Source organism: Dermatophagoides farinae, chromosome 6 (genome assembly GCF_024713945.1).
Source record: "Dermatophagoides farinae isolate YC_2012a chromosome 6, ASM2471394v1, whole genome shotgun sequence".
In the NCBI taxonomy this organism is placed as follows: domain Eukaryota; kingdom Metazoa; phylum Arthropoda; class Arachnida; order Sarcoptiformes; family Pyroglyphidae; genus Dermatophagoides; species Dermatophagoides farinae.
Window position 1 is genome coordinate 1,878,956 of NC_134682.1, and position 20,020 is coordinate 1,898,975.

Here is a 20,020-nt window from a genome sequence, read left to right on the forward strand (position 1 = left end):
AATTTAATAGATCGATAATAATTTGAAAAAAAATTTGATTAATCATAATTGAAAAAAAATTAAATTTCAAAAAAAAGAGAGAAAAAATCCATTCATTTCAATACAATAATTAATAATTAATAATAATAATAATGGTGTATAATGTGAAGAAAAAGAGATGGAAAAATTTGATTTGAGAAAATACAAATTTTATATAAGGTAAAATTATATGAATGTAAAGTAATCAGTCATTCATTGTGTTCGGAAGAACTTTTTTTTTTTTTTGCTTATCATGACAGAAGATTGCGAGTCGAACAAACCAAAGAAAAAAAAATAAAATAAAATTCACCAGGATTTTTGACACATTCATCCAAAAAAAAAAAATTTTTTTCTTCAATAAAAAAAAATTAATTAATTAATTAATTAATCAGTGAATGATGATTATAGTAGAGTAGCAATGTAGAATGGATAGGAAAATTAACAATTTTCATTGTTACAGAGCAAAAAAAAACGAACAAACAAACAAACAAACAGAAGAAATGAATGATGAAAATGGACTAACAAACAATTTGAGTGTTTGGAAATTTGAAATTTTTTTGAACTTTTTTTTCTTTTTTTTTTTTGGTCAAATTATTATTATTATATTGTTTTGATTCTACCAGCTCTTCAACAGAAAGATTCTGGTTATGTATGGTTCATTCTTGATAATTTGATATTGTAAATTCATACAGAATATAGAACTAAATATAACATTATATGTTTTGTTTTATATTGGGCAGTGTGCTTGGCTTTTGTTTTGTTTTATTATCAATTTGTTGTCAGAATTTTTATCAGAAAAAAGTGTGTGTGTGTGTGTATGTCTTGTACTTTGTTTGCAATGATCATGGGATTATAGTGGGCGTATTCGTGTGTATTTGTGTGTGTGTGTGTGAGTGTGTGCAATTCAATAATAGAGCAATATGTCCCGGCATTCATGTGAAAATAAAAGAAAAAACAGAATAATAGGTAATTTGTTTTTTGGATACAAGAATAAGAAGAAAAAATAAAAATGATAAAAATTTAAAAGGAACATTGAAAATATACAAAAAATAAAATAAAATAAAATCAATCCAGAATCGGTAAAGAATGTTCAATATATGTGTATATATATAGGGATTGTAAATGTGTAGAAAAAATAAATAATAAATAAAATGAAAAAAAAAATAAAAAGAAGAACAAGAAGAAGAAGAATATCAATCATATGATGAATGTGTATGTGATGATGATGATCGAATAATCAATAATCAATAATCAATGAAAAATAAATAAATAAAAATTATTCTCGTGATGAATAAAATTTGAACAATATGAAATATGAAAAAATAAAAAAAGATGAAGAAAAAAAAATCTTGTTTTGGGACAATCAATCATTCGATTATCGATTACGATCGAATTCAAATAATAATTAGTATTGCACACAATCGGCCCTTTTTTTACTTCTTTTTGTTGTTGTTGTTGTTGTTGTAATTATAAGATTGGTGTATTTTGGTGGTGGTGATGAATTGGAACAAAAAAAAATAAATAAAAATAATTACAGTGTACCTAATTTGAATATGAAAAAAAAGAGTATTGATCTTCAAAAAAATCTGGCAAAATAAAATTGAATTTGATTGACTCGATAACTCAGTGTGTGTGTGTGTATGTGTAATCGATTATCAGTTATCGGTCAAGAAAAAAAAATACGAGCTAGTTTGCACCCAAGTAAATTCATCATTTCATGAATTTACCGTTTTTTTTGTACGAAAATGTAAGAAATAAATAAAAAAAAATTGAAAATAAAATAAATGTATGTCACTAGGGAAAAAATGTGAAAAATGAAAAAAAAAATGATCAGTCAATCAATGAGAAGAAATAAAAAAAATTGAATTAATTAAGGCTTTTTTGGTGGTGAGAGATAAAGAAAAAAAAAGAATTCAGAATCGTTTTAGAAAAAAGAATTTCCGAAAAAAAAACGCTGATGGTTTTTTTTCATTCATTGTGTTTGGCAGCCTTTTGTTAGCTTTTTTTTCATTCATTCCTATATATAATAATAATAATGAAAATTGAAAGTAAAAAAAAAATCTAATTTCGGTTGAAAATAGGCTAAAAATAAATTAATATAATATATAATGCTGGGTGGTAGATATATCGATGATTGCAATGATAATAATGATATCAAAGTATTGTGATTCAGGTGTGTTTTGTACTCGAAGATTATTATTGTGGATGAAAGTTGAAAAAATTTGTACAGATATTTGAATCAATAATGAATGAAGAACGACGAATGACGAATAATAATTGTGTGTGTGTGTAAACGAACGAAAATTGACTTAGGATAATTATAATTAAATGATGATGAATTGAGCTTAATAAATGTTGATGATCATGGATTGTGATATAAAATTAAAATTAAATTAAATCAAACAACAGCCAATGATGGTGGTTGATTTGAAGCCGATTTCGGTGGTGAATGATGATGATGATGATGATGATGATGATTATGGTGGTGGTGGACATTTGTTTTGTTTATGGTGGTGGTGGTGGTGGCGGCTGTTTGTTTCATAACAACAACAGTATGTGTAGGAAAATGTGTTTGTTCACTTGATGAACTTTCATTACCATCATCATCATCATCATCATCATCATGATCTATTAATGATGATGAAACGGTTGATAAACGATCAGATATGGAATAATAATCATCTTGCATTGATAATGAATCATTTTCATCACAAACAGATGATGATGTTGGTATATCAGCCATTGATATGACACCTGAACTTTGTTCATCAATTTCATCAACAATGGCTAATTGTCCATTACTTATAATGCTAATTGTTGAGCTATTACTATTATCATGATTATTATGATCATCATTATTATTAAATGGTTTAATTAATGACGGTGGTTTTGTTATAGAATTTGTTGTCATTTCATCTTCTTCTTCGTCATCATATTCGGCTGGAAATTCATCTTCATCATCAATTTCATCTTCATCGTCGTCGTCGTCGTCGTCGTCGTCAACATCTTCATCGTCTTCATCATCATCAAAACTATTCATCTTTTCATTATGTTTAATCAATGCTGGAACCGTTGATAATTTACCATCATTTTTATTGCTTGTTTGATCAATTTCCATTTTTGTTGATGATGATGTGGTGGTGGTGGAGGATTTTGTTGTTGACATTGTTGCAGTCATTGATCGACAACTACATGGTTGAAATAATTCCGGATAAATCAATACTTCATTGTTGGGACCTTTGAAAATGATGCCGCAACAAATTTTCTCTCTAAATAAACAAAATATATTAGTGATATTTGAAATATTGGAAATTTTTCATACCTTTTCCAAATATTTGCATCTAAAAATGATACAAATTTATCACGATATAAACGATTATGTTTTTCATTTTCCTGTTGTTTATTATTATTCGGTTGTTTTTTGAGCATTTGTTGATTATTATTGGATTTATTGGTTGTTGTTGTTGTCGTTGTTGATGTACGATAATGATATGTGGACAATAATAAATCATTATCATCTCCACCACCACCACCAACACCGGCTGCTAATCGTGTTGAACGTCTTAATCGACGATTATTATTTGTACTTTTGGCCATATCGACAACATCGTCAAGACAATCGACAACAACATCGACCATTTCCATATCAACATCGGATGTTGATTCCGATTCATCTGCCGATGATTCACCACCACTACGTATTGGTGATGATGAATATTTACCAACAAACGATACTGAAAATGAAAATTTAACACAAAGGAGAAAAAAAAATCAGAATTAATAAAAACGAAAAAAACACAGTTAACGCACTTGATCATCATCAACAGGTTTTTGTTCAAAATATTTTCAAAAAGGTAAATTCAATTAAATTATCAGGAAACGAAAACAAAAAAAAATCTAGCACAAATCAAAATATTACTAGAAATAACACCATTTTAATCCCTTCAGGTTATTTAACCCGTTTAAAACATGGATAATCTTAAACGCTCATGACTAGCAAATCTAGGCTAAATTATGATGATAATTAATGTGTTGCGCAAATCATTAAATAGACGAGAAAGAAACAAGTGGATTGCCTTGAAACATTCAGCGAATCGAATCAAATAAAATCAAATCATTCTAAACACTTACATTTTGAAGCATTGTTGTTATTGTTGATTTTTGAATTTCTATTCATCGAAGTTGTATTGTCAACATTTGTTGTTGTTGTTGTTGATGATGATGATGATGATAATCGATGATGACGACGACGTTTATCATCCATATTTGATGATGATTTTGATGATGATTTAAATGATTTTGTACCTGGTCCAGCACGTGCATCGACAACATGATGCCAATTTTTATTTGTACCAGTGGGTAATTTTTTCCATCGTTTCACTAACAATACACAAGCATTACAAATTTCGCCAGTACGTTTTTCATCGATACGAAAACATTTTTCAAATTCAGCTTCATATTTTTTACTATCAGTAAAACGTGATGATGATGATTTTGCACGACAAATACAGCAACCAGAATTGGAACGATAAATTTTCGGTTTATGAAAGCTAAACATTTTTGTTGATTTCTTTTTCCGTTTTTTATCTACTAATTTCAGGATATTTTCGTCGTCTTCGTCTTCGTTATTGTATTCTATTGTTAATGTCGCCAGTTCGATTGTAAATAAAAAAAAAATTGAATTTCACTAAAATGAACTAAATTAGAGAGTCAGGAAGAATAAAAAAAAATTGTATTTGCTGAGATTGAATTTTTGTTTCAATTTAATATCGTGGTCGTCGTCGTCGACGTTGTCGTTATATATGATGATGATACGTTAATTTTTTTTTTTTTTTTTGGAAAAAAACGAGACAGAGACAAATAGAATAATAATGCAAGTCAGATCCTGTGTGATAAATTAAAATTGCTATAAATGTGGAAAAGAGAGAGAGAGAGAGAAAAGTGCAAAGAATTAGTAAATTGATAAAGTGTTAAATCAAAAAACAATTAAAAAATGATAGTCGATTGACCAAATGTGAGTCATTATTCTACATGACACACACACACACAATAATCAAATTGATTGTCAATCAGCTCACATAATACACAGAGAGAAAGAATGCAGTATCACTATGATGATAGCCAAGCAAAAATTATCATTACATTATCATCATTGAAAAAAAAGAGTGATCAATATCGATTCGATAATGAAAACGACATTGAATCATCACGTAACATTATTGGTAAAACAAAATAATAATTCACATTTAAAACGACCGAGAAAAATCAATCAATCGATCAAAGGTTCAAAGATTGAAAATGATTTGATCTTTATGGAAAATCATCGGGATCATTTTTATTTATTATAACGAGTAATTACAATTGTACGATGGTACATTTTTATGTATACCGGGGTGCAGAAAATTTTTTCTAAAAAAAACGTATATATAGAGAGGGTGCACAAGCATATATGCAAGATCCAAAGAGTTTTTTCATTCTAGTTTCATACTGGTTTTAACCAGAAAAACCATTCAGTTATTTCAACATGAGGATTCAATACACACACACACACACACACACACGAACAACATGTGTGTCGATGATGATGATGATGATGATTTTAACACCAGAACGTAATAATAAAATGAAACAATCAACCGGAATATAAAGGAGAAAAAAAATTGTTGATAAAATGATGTAATATGAATCATTTCTGATACATTGGTAACAAAAAAAAATGTCATCGCCTTTGATGGATTATTTCAACAATATTGGCAATAATCTAAAAAAAAACAACAACAAACTGGCATTTCTAAACACAAATACATCATATCAAAGACCAATGACATCGAAAATGAATGGAAAAAAAACAAATCAAATAGCAACCTTTTTTTTGGTTATAAATCTGCAAACATAGATAGGGTTACCATTGACAAACAATTGTCTTTTATTTTTACCCTATATATACACACACATACAAGATATTTAAACAATTATAAAATTCTAATGAAAATTCCATGTGGAATTTGATTATCGACATTTTGTTTTTCCTGGTGATGACGCCAATATTTGGCAATAATAATAATGTTGTGGATATTTGGATGGCTGGCGTCAACAGAAACAAACAAAAAAAATTATTTAATATATATAATTCAATCAAAGAGAAAGTGTACAAAGTGAGAGAGAGAGAGGGAGAGAAACCGGGCGCCACAAATGATGATGATGATGATGACGAAGGCAATGAATGATGATGATGATGATGATTGGAAATCGTCATCAATGACAACTACCGCTTCTGCGCAAATTCAATCACAAAAAAAATAAGGATTGAATTTTTTCCAAAAAAAAAAAAAAAAAAATGATGACGAATATGAACAGACAGCAAACAAACAAAAAAAAAAAAAGAAAAAAAATGTTAAATGGCATGGCCAATTCTCTTGATTTAATGTCATGATATTATTTTTGGATCAGTTTTTTTTCCATTTTGGTACAACAACGGAATGTTTATACCGGAACCTGAATAGGTGTCTAAAAATAGTAACCACACACACACACATTCATACAAAGATATATATAGAATGCGTGAAAGAGAAATAATTTTGAAACATCCACACACACGCACACACACACACACACACAACCGGTGATAATATTCAATGGTAATCAAATTACAAAGAAAACAAATGATAATTGAATGTCAATGTCGTGGTTCGATAATGATGACAAAAAATTAAAATGAAAAATTATTAATCAAAATATGACGGAAGTTTATCCAGGTCAATATCATAAAAAATGTGAGAGATTTGAAACAAAAAAAAAAATAAACCGGAAACAACAAAACTTGACACTAATAAAAAAAAGACAAACCTCGGATATATTATCGAAAAGCAGCCGGATATTCACATGGTAGTGGACGTTAATGTTTTTGGAAAAAATTTTAATAAGCAAATTTCAATATTGCACACACACACACACACACAAATAATCGACACAAATAAAGTTTATCGATAAAATTAATGATGGATTAAACATTTTTTCAATTACCATCAACGTCAAAATCAAAAATGATTATGAAAAAAAAAATGTCGGAAAACACACAAGTGAAAGCAAACAAAAGTCAAAAGGCAAAAAAAAAATATATTCAACTGATCAAGCGACCGATTAACAATGTGATGGTTATGAACCGAATTTCTTGTTGTGTCGTCGACAACGACCCAGAAGAAGAAGAAGAAGAAAGAAGAAACCATCTCACATCATTGGCATACTGGCACAGAAATAAAAAATACAAAAAAAAATCTAAAACAGAAGCAGAAACTGTACTAGATAGGCTGAATCTTTTACAACAGTAAAAAAAAAATGTTTGTGCCAATGTTGTTGACGATGATGATGATGATGATGATGATGATGATGATGACGCCAAAGAGAGGAGAAAATATAAAAAAAAACACACACATTCAATGAGAATAGAGAAAAGAAATTGAATGAATGAATGAATGAAATAAAATATAGTGAAATCACATTGGTTCAAAAAAAAGAGAGTCTCGACAATACTTTTTTTTTGGCGTAAAAGATTCTATGCCACCACCACCATCATCATTATCATTAAAATGATGATGGGCTGGCGCCAAGAAAAAGTATCGTCGCAAGCGCATAGATAAAACGGTATTTCCTCTTCTTTTTTTTCACATTCAGGGAGCCATATTCAACATACATACATACATACATAGTAGGGAAAAAATTTACAGCTTTTTTTTGTGTTTGAAAAAGAAAAAAAAAGAGAAACGAAATGAAAAAAAATGCAATGTGACTACTAAACACACACACACACTACAACACAAATATATTCCACCGGCGTGACCTAGTTTAAGCTATCCATCCATCCATCCATCCACTTATCCAACCACACACACACACACACACACACACACAAACAACAAGAAGAATGATGATATGTTTGACTTTTGGCTCCCGCTTGTATACAAGACACAAGCGGGAGTATGTCGAATATTTATTTTCATTTTCTTTTTTTTTTTTTTTGATTAAAAATTACAAACACTCATCCCCCCTCATCACACACTGGTTATTAAGACATTTGACATGACATGTAACAGTAAACACAAATACAATTCCTGAATTCAAAGATAAAAAAGATCAAAGGGTCAACCCGTGTGTGTGTGTGTGTGCGTTTGTGTCAGACTCGTGTTGGTATGTAAACATATTGCCTGACGCCAGAAAGGTAAATATAGAAAAAAAAACTGTAACCGGAAACAAAAGATTTCGCCGATCATACACACAAGCTTAATAGTATTGGAACTTTTACTTTTTGTTCCATCTTATAATGGAAAAAAAACATTGAAATTGATATTAAATATGTGTGTGTGTGGGTGACCGGTTTATACATTGACTAATTAGCGGTATAAACAACACCCACAGGTATAACTTTCAATTTCATTTTTTTTTTCATTTTATTTTATAAGTATATACTGTACACACTATTTAATGTTTTCTATTTAGGAATTTATTTATCACAACAACATTGTCATTGATGACGGTTGAAATTTTCTTTTTCATGGTCTAAAATATGCATACACCGAAGAAACACACACACACACACACGTTTTTAGACTTCGAAAAAAAATAGGCGGAGTATAGGCTGTGTCGTTACCATCATCATCATCATCATTATCATCATTGAAAATAAAAGCAACACAAAAAAGATATATCTGTTTCAATGTCATCCACATATACATTTCAATCAAGTAACATTTTATTGATGATGGAAAATGCTTTGGGATTTTTTTTTCTGTTTCAAACAAAAAAAAGAGACATCACACACCAACTACTTCCGAATCGAGAATTATCAGAGACTAAATAAAAAAAATTCATATCAATCAACAAATCGATATGGAAAAAGGTACAACAAGAAAATAGTGCAAAACAAAACAAAAAAACATTTTCCGGTTTGCAATAATCAATACCCAAAATAAAAATACGCGTGGCAATACGTGGCGTCAACACGTCGTCGTCTGTTTTTACTTTGATTCTACTTCTATTACTATCAATTTGGCATTGATAATAATGACATTTTTTTTTATCTGGTGAATGTCATTAGTATAAATGAGTGATGATATCCAAGAGAGATAATAATAATCAAAAAAAAAATACCTGATGATGACAATATTATCTATTCTTGAGTACAACTTAAAAAAATTGTCCATAATCGAGATTAAGGCCATTCGTTGATGATTATGATGACCATGATGATGATTGTACAAATTCAACAACATTTTTTTCTCCGACATTACATAGTTCCCCCTTCTTCCCAATTCTTCTCTTTTTTTTGAATACAATTGAATCGTAATAATGATAATTATGTTATATATATATGAATTATGGCAAGAAAAAAAGCTAAGCTTCAGGTAATCACAAGAGAGAGAGAGCGAAAGAAAGCAAAAAAAAAATTGTTCCAATTGGAACACTCGACTATCACGCAATACTTATTATTATTATAACTAGTTAACAGGCAAAAAAAATAACTATCTATTGTTGTTAAAATTGTATGTATCCATCTTTTCATTCAAAAAGATGAAAAGTTTATCGAAAAATCAAAATATTTTTTTTCCTGAATTGTATGTCATCAAAGGGTGAAAAAAAAAACAAATTTTCAGTCATCATCATCATTTCAACATTTCAAATGATGATGATGATGAGAAAAAAACAAAGATATGGCAATGGATTTAAAATCCATACGTACATAGAGAAACAATGGAGAGAAAAAAAAAAGAAAGCGAATGTTTTTTTGTTTGTCCATCAAAATAACACAACGATAAATGATAGCTCTACTGACCTCATTTCTCTTTTTATCTCATACACACACAATTATAGAAACCGAAAAAAAGATTGTTTTCTATGCTTTCGCTATGTTTGGGTATTTATTTCTTCAACAAAATATCCCATTCTATTCAATAGAGTAACGGAATTCACCACCAGATTTATAGATGTTTTTTTTTTTGATATAATTTCAAGTTAAATATGTCAAACAAAGTTGTTTCATTTTTTTTTTTTTGGTGTATGTACCAAAACTTGATGTACCCTATTTTTTTTCTCTACAACTTCGATCGATTATTATGGGTGGGTGTGTGTATGAAAGGGGTGGAAATGGAAAAGGAAAAGATGTTTTTTTTTATCATCATTATATAGCATCAATTTTCGAATCCAGGTCAGGTCATAGGGCGTGACATAGATATGAAACCATGATATATATGGAGCATGATCAAAGAATATTCTACAAATGACTTTTACAGCCAGCGACATCTATTTGAAATCCATATGTTTTAATGATGATGATGATGATGATTTTGTGGTTTTTTTTTTGCATCAAACAACCAACCAAGTAAGCAATCGACCATACCGAAAAAAAATATCTTGAAAAAAATCGATCCGAATTAAAAAAAAAAAAAAAGATTGGATGAGTCCAATGACTGGATTCAACACACTCACAAACACACAGACAGCCAATCATATATATAAATTTTGTTGAAGCTGTGATAAAATGTGTGTGTGTGTGTGTGTGTGTAGTGATTGCCGAAGATGAAGGCGCCCAGTTTAGGTTGCCGACCTTTATCGTTCATTCGAGTAATAAAAACATATAATGAACGAAGAAGACATTGACACTCTCATTGAATTCGTTTTTTTACCATGCCCTCGTTTTGTTCATGTCCTTTCACACACACACACACACACGCACATATATATATAGTCCTGACACGCAAACATTTGGATTCAGTAGTTTTTTTTCTTGGGGGTTTTATCATCATCATCATCATAAGCTATATAAATTCAAAAAAAAACTAGCTTGAATAACGAACTATGAACTCTTCCATTGGTTTGTTTTTTTTCTGGTAGTTAAACAAGTGGCGCCATAAGCGGCAATGATGTTAAAAAACCAATATAAATATGATACCCTATGATTAGATATATAAAAAAAAGGTCATTGTACCCGAGCATCATCAGGATATATATGTGCGTCAATATATAGCTGTAGCATCATATTTGCCATGGAAACCAATGGTTTTTTTTTTTGAACTACGCCATACAGAGGTCACATGCTAAAAATGATGAAAATATAACCACAAAACTAAACTTGAGCTTGCCTGCCTTGACAACCATTGATTCACGGTAGAAAAAAAAAACAAAAACAATGAAAACAAAACAAAAGAAAAGAAAGGAAAAATTAAAATGAAAGTTTATAAAAATTAAAAATGCAAATGCAAATGCAAATGCAAATTAAATACAGGTAGTATATAATGTCAATGATGATGACAATGGCATGGCAATATCGATTTTTGCAAAATTAGGAATTCAGGAAAAGGAACTTACCCTTCATAAAAACAAAAGTTTTTTTGATTCTTACATTTTCACAAATGGTAAATGATGTAACGAAGATATAAAATGATTATAAATAAATAATTTCTGTAACCAATGGACAATGAAAAATATAATGATGATGATGATAAATAAATATCACAAAAGTGAAAAAAAACAAAAAAAAAATTGGATAAAATTGGGTAGTTATCGTTGTTGTTCTAATTCTAATTTGTCCATTCATCAAATGATTATTATCATCATCATCATCTGTCCAGTATCATCATTATCATTGCCAACATAGAATGTTTGATTGTAATCATCGTAATAATTTTCCACATTTGATTGATTGAATTTTTCATTATTTAAAAAATTATTATTAGTTCTTGTAATTGATTTTTGTTGAATAAATTCTTGCTGCCTTCGTTGTTGTGATGAAATGTAAAACGATTTTGATCGAATTTCATACATGATGATTGAAGTTAATGTTTTCTATTTTGTTAGTTTTCGTTGTGCGTGTTCCACAGAATTTTGTTTGTGTGTGTGTGTAATGACACACAAACACACACGCTTAAATTGAATTTGAAAATTCGTTATCAGGAACGCTTTGAATTTGAAAACAAAAATTTTGTTCAACAAGTTCGGTATGGTTTTTTGAGAACACTTTCAAGAATTATTAAGAAAATTTTTTTAACGATAAAAATTGATGAAAAATTTTTTTGTTTTCTTGCTGGTTGTCAAGTTGTCATCATTTTGTTGTTGTTGTTGTTGGTGGTGGTGGTTGGTGATGGTTGGTGATGGTTGGTGATGGTTGGTGATGGTTGGTGATGTTGACCGTTCAATGGATCTAAATCAAATGAATGATGATGATGATAAGATGAACAATTTTTAACTAAAATGTAAAAAAAAAACATGCATACATGTGAATCTGAATGTGCAATGTGATTGGAGGGGTGAATATTTTCGGGTTTTCTGGTTTTAATATAGCAGCAAATGTGCATGTGTATATGAAAATAAATGTGTACATGCGCAACCAGGCTGGTTTCGGTTTTGTTTTTTTTCTGGTTTATTTTTTTTCCACAATGTTTGAATGATGTATATGCAATATGAACTTGACTTGAATGAATGAATGAATGAATGAATGAATGAATGAATGAATGTATTCGTCCGAAAAAGTCATTGTCAGTTCATCGCTCCTTGTTGTGGCTGCTAAAATATACGGGCGGTAATATTATTCGCTTGGCTAGCTGAAATTGACCACACCATTTATAATTGAATTCGAATGTATTTTTTTTTTTGTATTGTTTTCATCCATTGAAATCAATTATTATTATTAGATGAATTTAGAGGAATTTTCATAATTTCATAATAAAATTTGTTTTTTCCTTAATGAAAACGTAAAAGAATCGTGATTTTTAAATAAAATCAATTCCTTCTCGCCAATGACCTTCAAGATTGAAAGTTCATGGTCAAGTTCAAACTATAGCCCCATACTCTCATATACAAACAACACGTGATCATCAAGAATAGCTACTCATCATCATCATCATCATCATTATGATGATCAGAACTTATCTGATGTTTGGTTGTTGGTTACGCAAGCTATGAGGTCATGAACCTTTCTGTGTCTGTTTGTAATGGTGTGTGTGTGTGTGCGAACAAAATTCAGGTGTACGAAAAACGAAAGCGAAATTGTTCATCTTGTTCAAGCTGGATGGAATATTCTCATCATAGGTTATTATTATGTAATAACAAAAGGAAAATCATTTGCAATCATCATCATCATTATCATGGGTCGTAGTTTAGAAGAAAAAAAGGTGTGGCATATATGAAGGTCAGAAAAAAACAACTTACGATTACGTGCAAAATTTTTCTTTGTTCATGAAAAAATTGTCTTTTTTTAAAATTTCATTTTCTTGTCGTTTATTGACCTTTGACATGATGATGATGATGATGACGATGGTTGTTAGGTAATTTTTTTGTTTGTTTGTTGATATCTTGTTGACATATTATCGGATGTATGTGACACGTGCCAAAATTCATTTTAATTTATTATGGATCAAGAAAGAAAAACAAGTCTCAAAAATAATTTATCGATCGATTTTGGGGTGTGTATCTCTCTATAGACGATGGTTGGTGATATTTGAATATGGATGGCCATTACTGAAAACCCAGCCTACCCATCATCATCATCATCATTATCATTATGGACGCGGATGGTTGAATGTTTATTATATACAGGTGTCGTCTTTGTACCTGTGCGTGTGTATTGGCGATGTTATCCACCTCTACTTTTGGTTATTATCATTGATGAGGGTTATCAAGAATAAAAAAAAAGGATAACAACCGACAATGACATGTTTGGCAATAATAAAAAAAAAAAAAAAAAATAATGATTATTATTATTGTATGTAGCAACCAAATATTATACATTTTATCAATCATTAAACCGCGGAATATATACAAATTTATTCTGTAGAATAAATGATTGTCATCCATCTAACATTATTCAATGGGCATTAAACATCATCGATTCAAGTTAATAAAACTAAATGTGATTGGATACAATTTAGATTTTTTTTAGTCATTGCCATTGGATTGGAAAAAAATTGATCTAAAGACAGTCCAATCATAACAACAGATCAGTTACCACCTGAAGCGCGTGTTGAAATTTCATTTCATGTTTGGTAAAAGAAAAAAAAACAAGTATAAATAATTCATCAACAACAATGATGATGATGACATGAAAGTTCATCGTAGGTCAAGAAACTTTATCTAGCAATGATGATGATGATGATGACCACAATAAGCCTCGCAACACACACACACACACACATAGATGTCAATATCATCATTACTACAATCAGTTTTATGTACTGTGTGTGTGTGTGTGTGTATGTGGATGCGGAATTTTAAATGTTTGAATGTTTAAAATTTATTTTTAAATACAAGAAAAAAAAATTTTCAGTTCATAAAATCTCCTAGTTCATAGAACATTCTTTACAATCAACTGAATGTGGAAATAACTTTCACTTTGATTCTTTTATAACATGAACTTTGACTTGAACTTTGTTTTGAACAAGAAAAAAAAGAAAAGAAAATCCAGTTTTCTTTCCATTCACAGTTCAAGAATTCACAAGTTCATCAATGCTTTTGTTTAAAAAAAAAAAAAATTCAACAACAAAAAACTGGAATTTTCATCATTCATTCATTCATTCAGTTAATCATCAAAAATGTTTGTTATCCAAAAGTACATCGAACTTGGAAAAAGAAGAAAACCAAAAAAAAAAAAAAAAAAATGAGAAAAGAAAACTGGAAATTCATTTCATTCAAAAGTTTTTTTCTTCGGAATTCAATCTATTTCATAACGATCAATTCACTCTCTCTCTCTCTTATTATCTTACTGATATCGAGCAACGACCTGACGATTTTTGTTGTTGTTGTTGTTGTTTTCATTCGATTCAGATGATGAAGAAAAAAAAATCCGGTGTGAATGTACCCTAAATTCTTTAATGGCATGATCCTGGAGCAATGAACGATGAATGGCTGCTACCATTATTTATTTTCTGTGTATTGGAAATAGGATATCAAAAATTCACTGCTATGATTATTATATAGAGAACAAGGATACAGAATTCAATGAATCCAGCAGAATTAGTAGCAGCAGCAGCGGCAGGATCCAACAGCAATCAATGATTCTATATAGAGAAAACATGATTCAATGTTCAAGATACGGAAATTGATGTTTATGGAAAAAAAACCCGATAAGTATGCGTAGGTCCCGGCATGAAGAACTTGACTTAGTTTCTTTTTTTATACTATCGCCAATGTATGGATTCTATTATTAGAATCCAGCAAGCGTGGGCGTTTGTATTTGAAGGCCAGTGTTTGTTTTTTTTTTTTTGGCAAGTAGCCAATGTTCTTGAATAAAATTCAATCAAAACCACAAGAAAATTGAAATACAACTAGAGTGATCGTGACCTAAAGATTTGTAGAGAGACTATATGACCATGACATGTCCAGGCCATAGGTCCTTTGTAACGGTCAACACACATACACAAAGACAGTGACAGGATGGAAATACAAACAAACTAGTACAGAATGGTACAACATAATAACACAATGACATTGTAATAACGTTAACATCTAATAAATTATCACAATAGACAAGGGTCAATGGTTGACACACACATATTTGAAAACAGCAACAAGTGATTAATGTCAACTTTGAAAAAAAGAATGTTTTTTTGTTGTTGTTGTTTCATTTCAAATTCTATAACAACAATTCCAACATTGTAAATGAAAATTATCATTCGATTATGATCGATTTAATTTGTTTCTGGCTGGTCATGCCAATCACTCACTCACACACACACACACACACACACACACACACACACACACACACATACACACACAGGACATAAATCAGTAAAAATATTCAAATGATAAGAATTGGCAAATTCAATTAGAATGATGAATTATGAATTGTCGAGTTATCAATAAACACAGGCATATACAGGATAATATTTTTTTTTGTTTTGGTGATATCAAGATTTTTTTAAGCATTTTTTTTTTGTTTGATTGGTAAAAAATAAATTTGCATGTTCTGGTGTTCTGTACTGTGATATGACATATACGCCGGATGTCAATCTCATACATAGCGTGTATCTTTTATGTGTGTGTCTGTGTTTGTTTGTTTGTTTGAATGTTGTGATATTGATAAACAAAACATATTGATCGATTGATGATGATGATGATGATGATGAGGAATTGACATTGACAATCATCATCATCATCATCATCATAAAAATGGCATTGTACAATACATGTGTGTGTGTGTGTGTGTGTGTGTGTGTGTTGATGTTCGGGTTCGTTGTTCAAGGTAATTATCACACAAAATAACTAAATGTTATGCTTTCTTGCATATATGAATGCATTGTGTGGTGTGGTGTGGTATGTTGTGATTTAGTGTTCAAATCAATTCGATATAATCAACTGGTTGGTTTATTTATTTATTTTTTTTCAAAAAAAAAAAATTATTGTCTATTAAAAAAAAATTTATAGATGAAATTGTTTGACAAGGTCAGAGTTTGGTTGACAAGGTCACATAAACATACACGACATTTAAAATCAATATATAACTGTGTGTGTGTGTGTGTATGACAATATATGATAAATAAATTAATGTTGAAGGATACAACAACACAAACAACAGTGTAATAAATCCTTTCGTTTTTACATTTGATAATAATATTAATGAATTTTAAATGGAATTCAATGAATTTCTGAAGTTCGAGGACATTTTGTTTCAACAAGAATGTGTAATTCACACACACACACACACACACTTTGATCATAATCATAATTCCATTCATCATTGATGAAGGTTATATTTTTTTTTCCTTTAAAACAAAAAATTGTCACCTTCATCTTGTACGTACATATATCATCATCATTATCAATTAATTAAGTAGTTTATGATCCATTAAGAATCAATTGACATGATTCGATTATTCAATGATAACAATCATCAAATATGGCAAAAGATGGTGAAAAAAAGAGATAATAGTTATGAATCATTATCTACTATTCTATGACGCTAACGTTTGTGTGTAACTGCAACTTTTACACTCGCCAAGTGCTTGCACTGTGTAATAGCACTGTGTATTAACTTGGCATTTAATGCGGCGAAGCTGAGCCGGTAATTCCTACTTATTTTCAGTACAAACATAACTATTTAGTATGAGCTACTCAGTGTGTGTGTCTGAGCATGCGGGAAAACTTTTGAATGCCGCTGAACAGTTCGTCCAGCTCAGAAGTAGAAGTCGCTTCCAAAGAAACGCATTCTGTGGTATGTAGCTTTGACAAAGCTTTTTTTCATTGTTCTAGCTCAGCACACTTTGCTGCAGATTTTGCATCCAATAGATGGTGCAGTCATTCAATAGAACATAGAAAGAGTTAGAATTCGAATTTTTCGAATTGATTATTGTGATAATACATGTGTCACACGTGATTTTCATTTTGTGTGCCTGTGTGAGTGTGTATTTGATGATGAAATCTTGCCTTGAAGACTGCATTTATTGGAATGATTTTTTCTGTTTTTGTTTCCATGATCTATGATCTACTCATCGTTTGGTAAGTTATTTCGGTTATTTAACCTGATTACACCTTAAATACCTGATAACTTTTTTCATTTAAAATAAAGAAAATGGAGCATTTACGATATTGCAAAAAGCCACAGCGGTTGACGATTCAATGTTGAGTGTCTTCATGCGATGAACCCACAAGGTTATCCTATAGAATCTATAGACACAAACTTGGATTAAACATTGGATCGATTATCATGTTCAGTCGCAATATTGAACCACAAAGTGGTTTGCTAAATGGCATGCGTTTATTTGTAAATAGACGCAGCATTGAAGCTCGAATATTGACAAGGAGGCTATGATTCATTTGGCAGCAAAACGATCGAGATCTTAAGCTACCATTTAAATTGGTGCGTGGACGATTTCCTGTCGTATTGGCTTTTGCTCTGACAATTAATTAATGTTTTAAGGGAAATCTTTCGATAAAATAAGTGTGTACCTTCCTACACCAGTATTGCAACATGGAATGATTTATGTGGCTTTTTGCCGCTGCAAAAATCCTAATAATCTGAAGATTTTTGTTTAGGAAATTGAGGGGAAGATCAACAACGACCACAGTATTTATACCAAAAATATCGTATTTCTTCAACTTATCGATTAGCAATAATAAGTATGCTGTTCGGTGTACACAACTTTTTCAAAGGTATCAGGTGCAATGCACAAGTGATGGCTGACCCTGCGGTACCAAACCGAAGGCCGGAAGAAACACGCCGTGCATAGAAACCCACCGTCAGGCACGAAGCGTTAAAATTGACACCTTTGGCTGGATGCCAAGCAGGGGGGGCGGCGCAGCCGACCCCACCTGCGGGTATCCAGTTATATTGACCGTCAAGGATTTATATCTTTGACTGGATACCAAGCAGGGGGGCGGCGCAGCCGCCACCCCTGCGGGTATCCAGCTCTATTGACCTCAAGAAATCATACCTTTGGCTGGGTACCAAGCAGGGGGGGCGGCGCAGCCGCCACACCTGCGGGTATCCAGCTATATTGATTGTCAGGAGTCAGCCCCGCAGGGCCAGCCTGGGGCAGGCGCGAAGCGCCTGTACCGGGCTGGTCATTAATATATGTTTCTACCACCAGCAAGGCAACCAAAAATCAATCTTTTTTTATTGTTTCTTGATTTTTTAAAACCAAAATGCGCATTATCCTTGCCCTAGATTTTTCTTCCTATCTCATTCATTCCCGGTTTTTTTTCGGTATTTGGATTGAATGAATGAATAAATCGATTATGACAGCAAGAGTGTTTTTTTCTGTTCTTGTGTGTAAAACATTCACCCACACTCACACACACACACATATCATCTAAATGTTGTTATAGTATTCCGGATGGTTTGTTTTGATGAAAAGAATCATTTCCCACTACTACTACAAATCTACTACAACTACTAATGATGCATACCCGGAATTTAGAGAGAATTTAGGATTCCGGGCTTTCAACAAAATTCTGGGCGTCAATTCGACAAAACAAATACTTAAATAGACAGGAAGAGAATGAAAATAAAAAAAAAAATTCACAATTGAAGTGAATTGAACTTGCCATAATTGTAATCAGGGCCAGTATGCCAAGTGCAAAACAAAACGAAAAAAAGGAACAAGGCCGAAATTTTTTTTTTGGCATGACTTGATATCGATAAAAAGTGCATTATGAAATTCAAAATTATCAGCAAAAAAAACATGGAATTTTCTCATCATCATCATCGATGAAATGACAAAAAAAAAATTAGAATCTCAAACATTTTTTTTCTTTCTACAAATGAAAAAATCCGATTCAAGCCCAGCAGCGTGTGTATCTAATCACGTCGATCATACACATTTCGTGTGTATATGTGAAAAAAAAGAGAGAGAGATGGAAAAAAATGAAAATTGGCTAAAGAACTTATAACGGTGGATTGAATTGAAATGAAATGAAATGAAATAAAATAAAATGAATGAAATCTAGTCACTACTGGATGTATTTATGTGTGTATGTGTGTGTAAATAATAAGCAACTACAATCATGATGATGAGAAAGGAAGAAAAATAGGTCAAATTCATACTTACTATACACACACACATTGATGAATGAATCTCAAAGTTTGAATGAATGTTTTAGCTTTATGGCTCCTTCTTCCCGGTGTCTGTGTGTGTGTGTGTGTGTGTATGAGTGATTTTCAGTTTTACCGTTATTATTCACTTAATGGAGCTACAATTTATATATATTTTTTTTTTGATGACGATTGTCATGACAATCCTGATTATGATGATGATGATGATGACGTTGAATTTTTTTTCCTACTTTTTAAAAATCATTATCGAATTCAAAAAGTGGAAAAATTTTTCAAAAGAATGAAGCGGTCAATGTCGATATTTTAAAATCTTTCGGATTGCTATTTTATGATGATGATGATGATGAAGATGATGATGATGAAGATGATGATGATGGTAGTCTGGTAGGTTGTTTGGCTTATGGCCGACATAAATCGGTGGCTATGTCGTTGTTGGGTTTTATCATTTTAAGACGGATCGGATGG

At 30.9% G+C, this 20,020-nt stretch overlaps 1 protein-coding gene across 6 annotated transcripts; it reads right to left on the bottom strand.

The window, feature by feature from the left end:
• Positions 1-333: 333 nt before the first annotated feature.
• On the bottom strand, positions 334-12,284 carry LOC124493619 (uncharacterized). Of its 6 annotated transcripts, none has more exons than XM_075732372.1 (4): positions 11,411-12,284; positions 4,150-4,924; positions 3,341-3,752; positions 334-3,287 (listed from the first exon to the last, which is right to left on the bottom strand). In XM_075732372.1, the coding sequence occupies exons 2-4, from the start codon at positions 4,574-4,576 to the stop codon at positions 2,417-2,419; spliced, it is 1,710 nt and encodes a 569-aa protein (XP_075588487.1). In that variant the 5' UTR covers positions 4,577-4,924; positions 11,411-12,284; the 3' UTR covers positions 334-2,416. The 6 variants fall into 6 exon arrangements, with proteins under 6 accessions (XP_075588487.1, XP_075588490.1, XP_075588485.1 ...); XM_075732375.1 differs by having other exon boundaries at positions 4,150-4,715; positions 11,377-12,284; XM_075732370.1 differs by having other exon boundaries at positions 11,377-12,284.
• Between the last annotated feature and the right edge of the window lie 7,736 nt (positions 12,285-20,020).

What these genes read in the sequence shown, in the direction of transcription:
- LOC124493619 (XM_075732372.1), bottom strand. Translation starts at nt 4,576, where the DNA reads ATGTTTAGCTTTCATAAACCGAAAATTTATCGTTCCAATTCTGGTTGC. An exon ending in TAACAACAATGCTTCAAAAT is followed by an intron (nt 3,753 to 4,149) that starts GTAAGTGTTTAG and finishes TTTCATTTTCAG; the next exon opens with TATCGTTTGTTGGTAAATAT. An exon ending in GATGCAAATATTTGGAAAAG is followed by an intron (nt 3,288 to 3,340) that starts GTATGAAAAATT and finishes TTGTTTATTTAG; the next exon opens with AGAGAAAATTTGTTGCGGCA.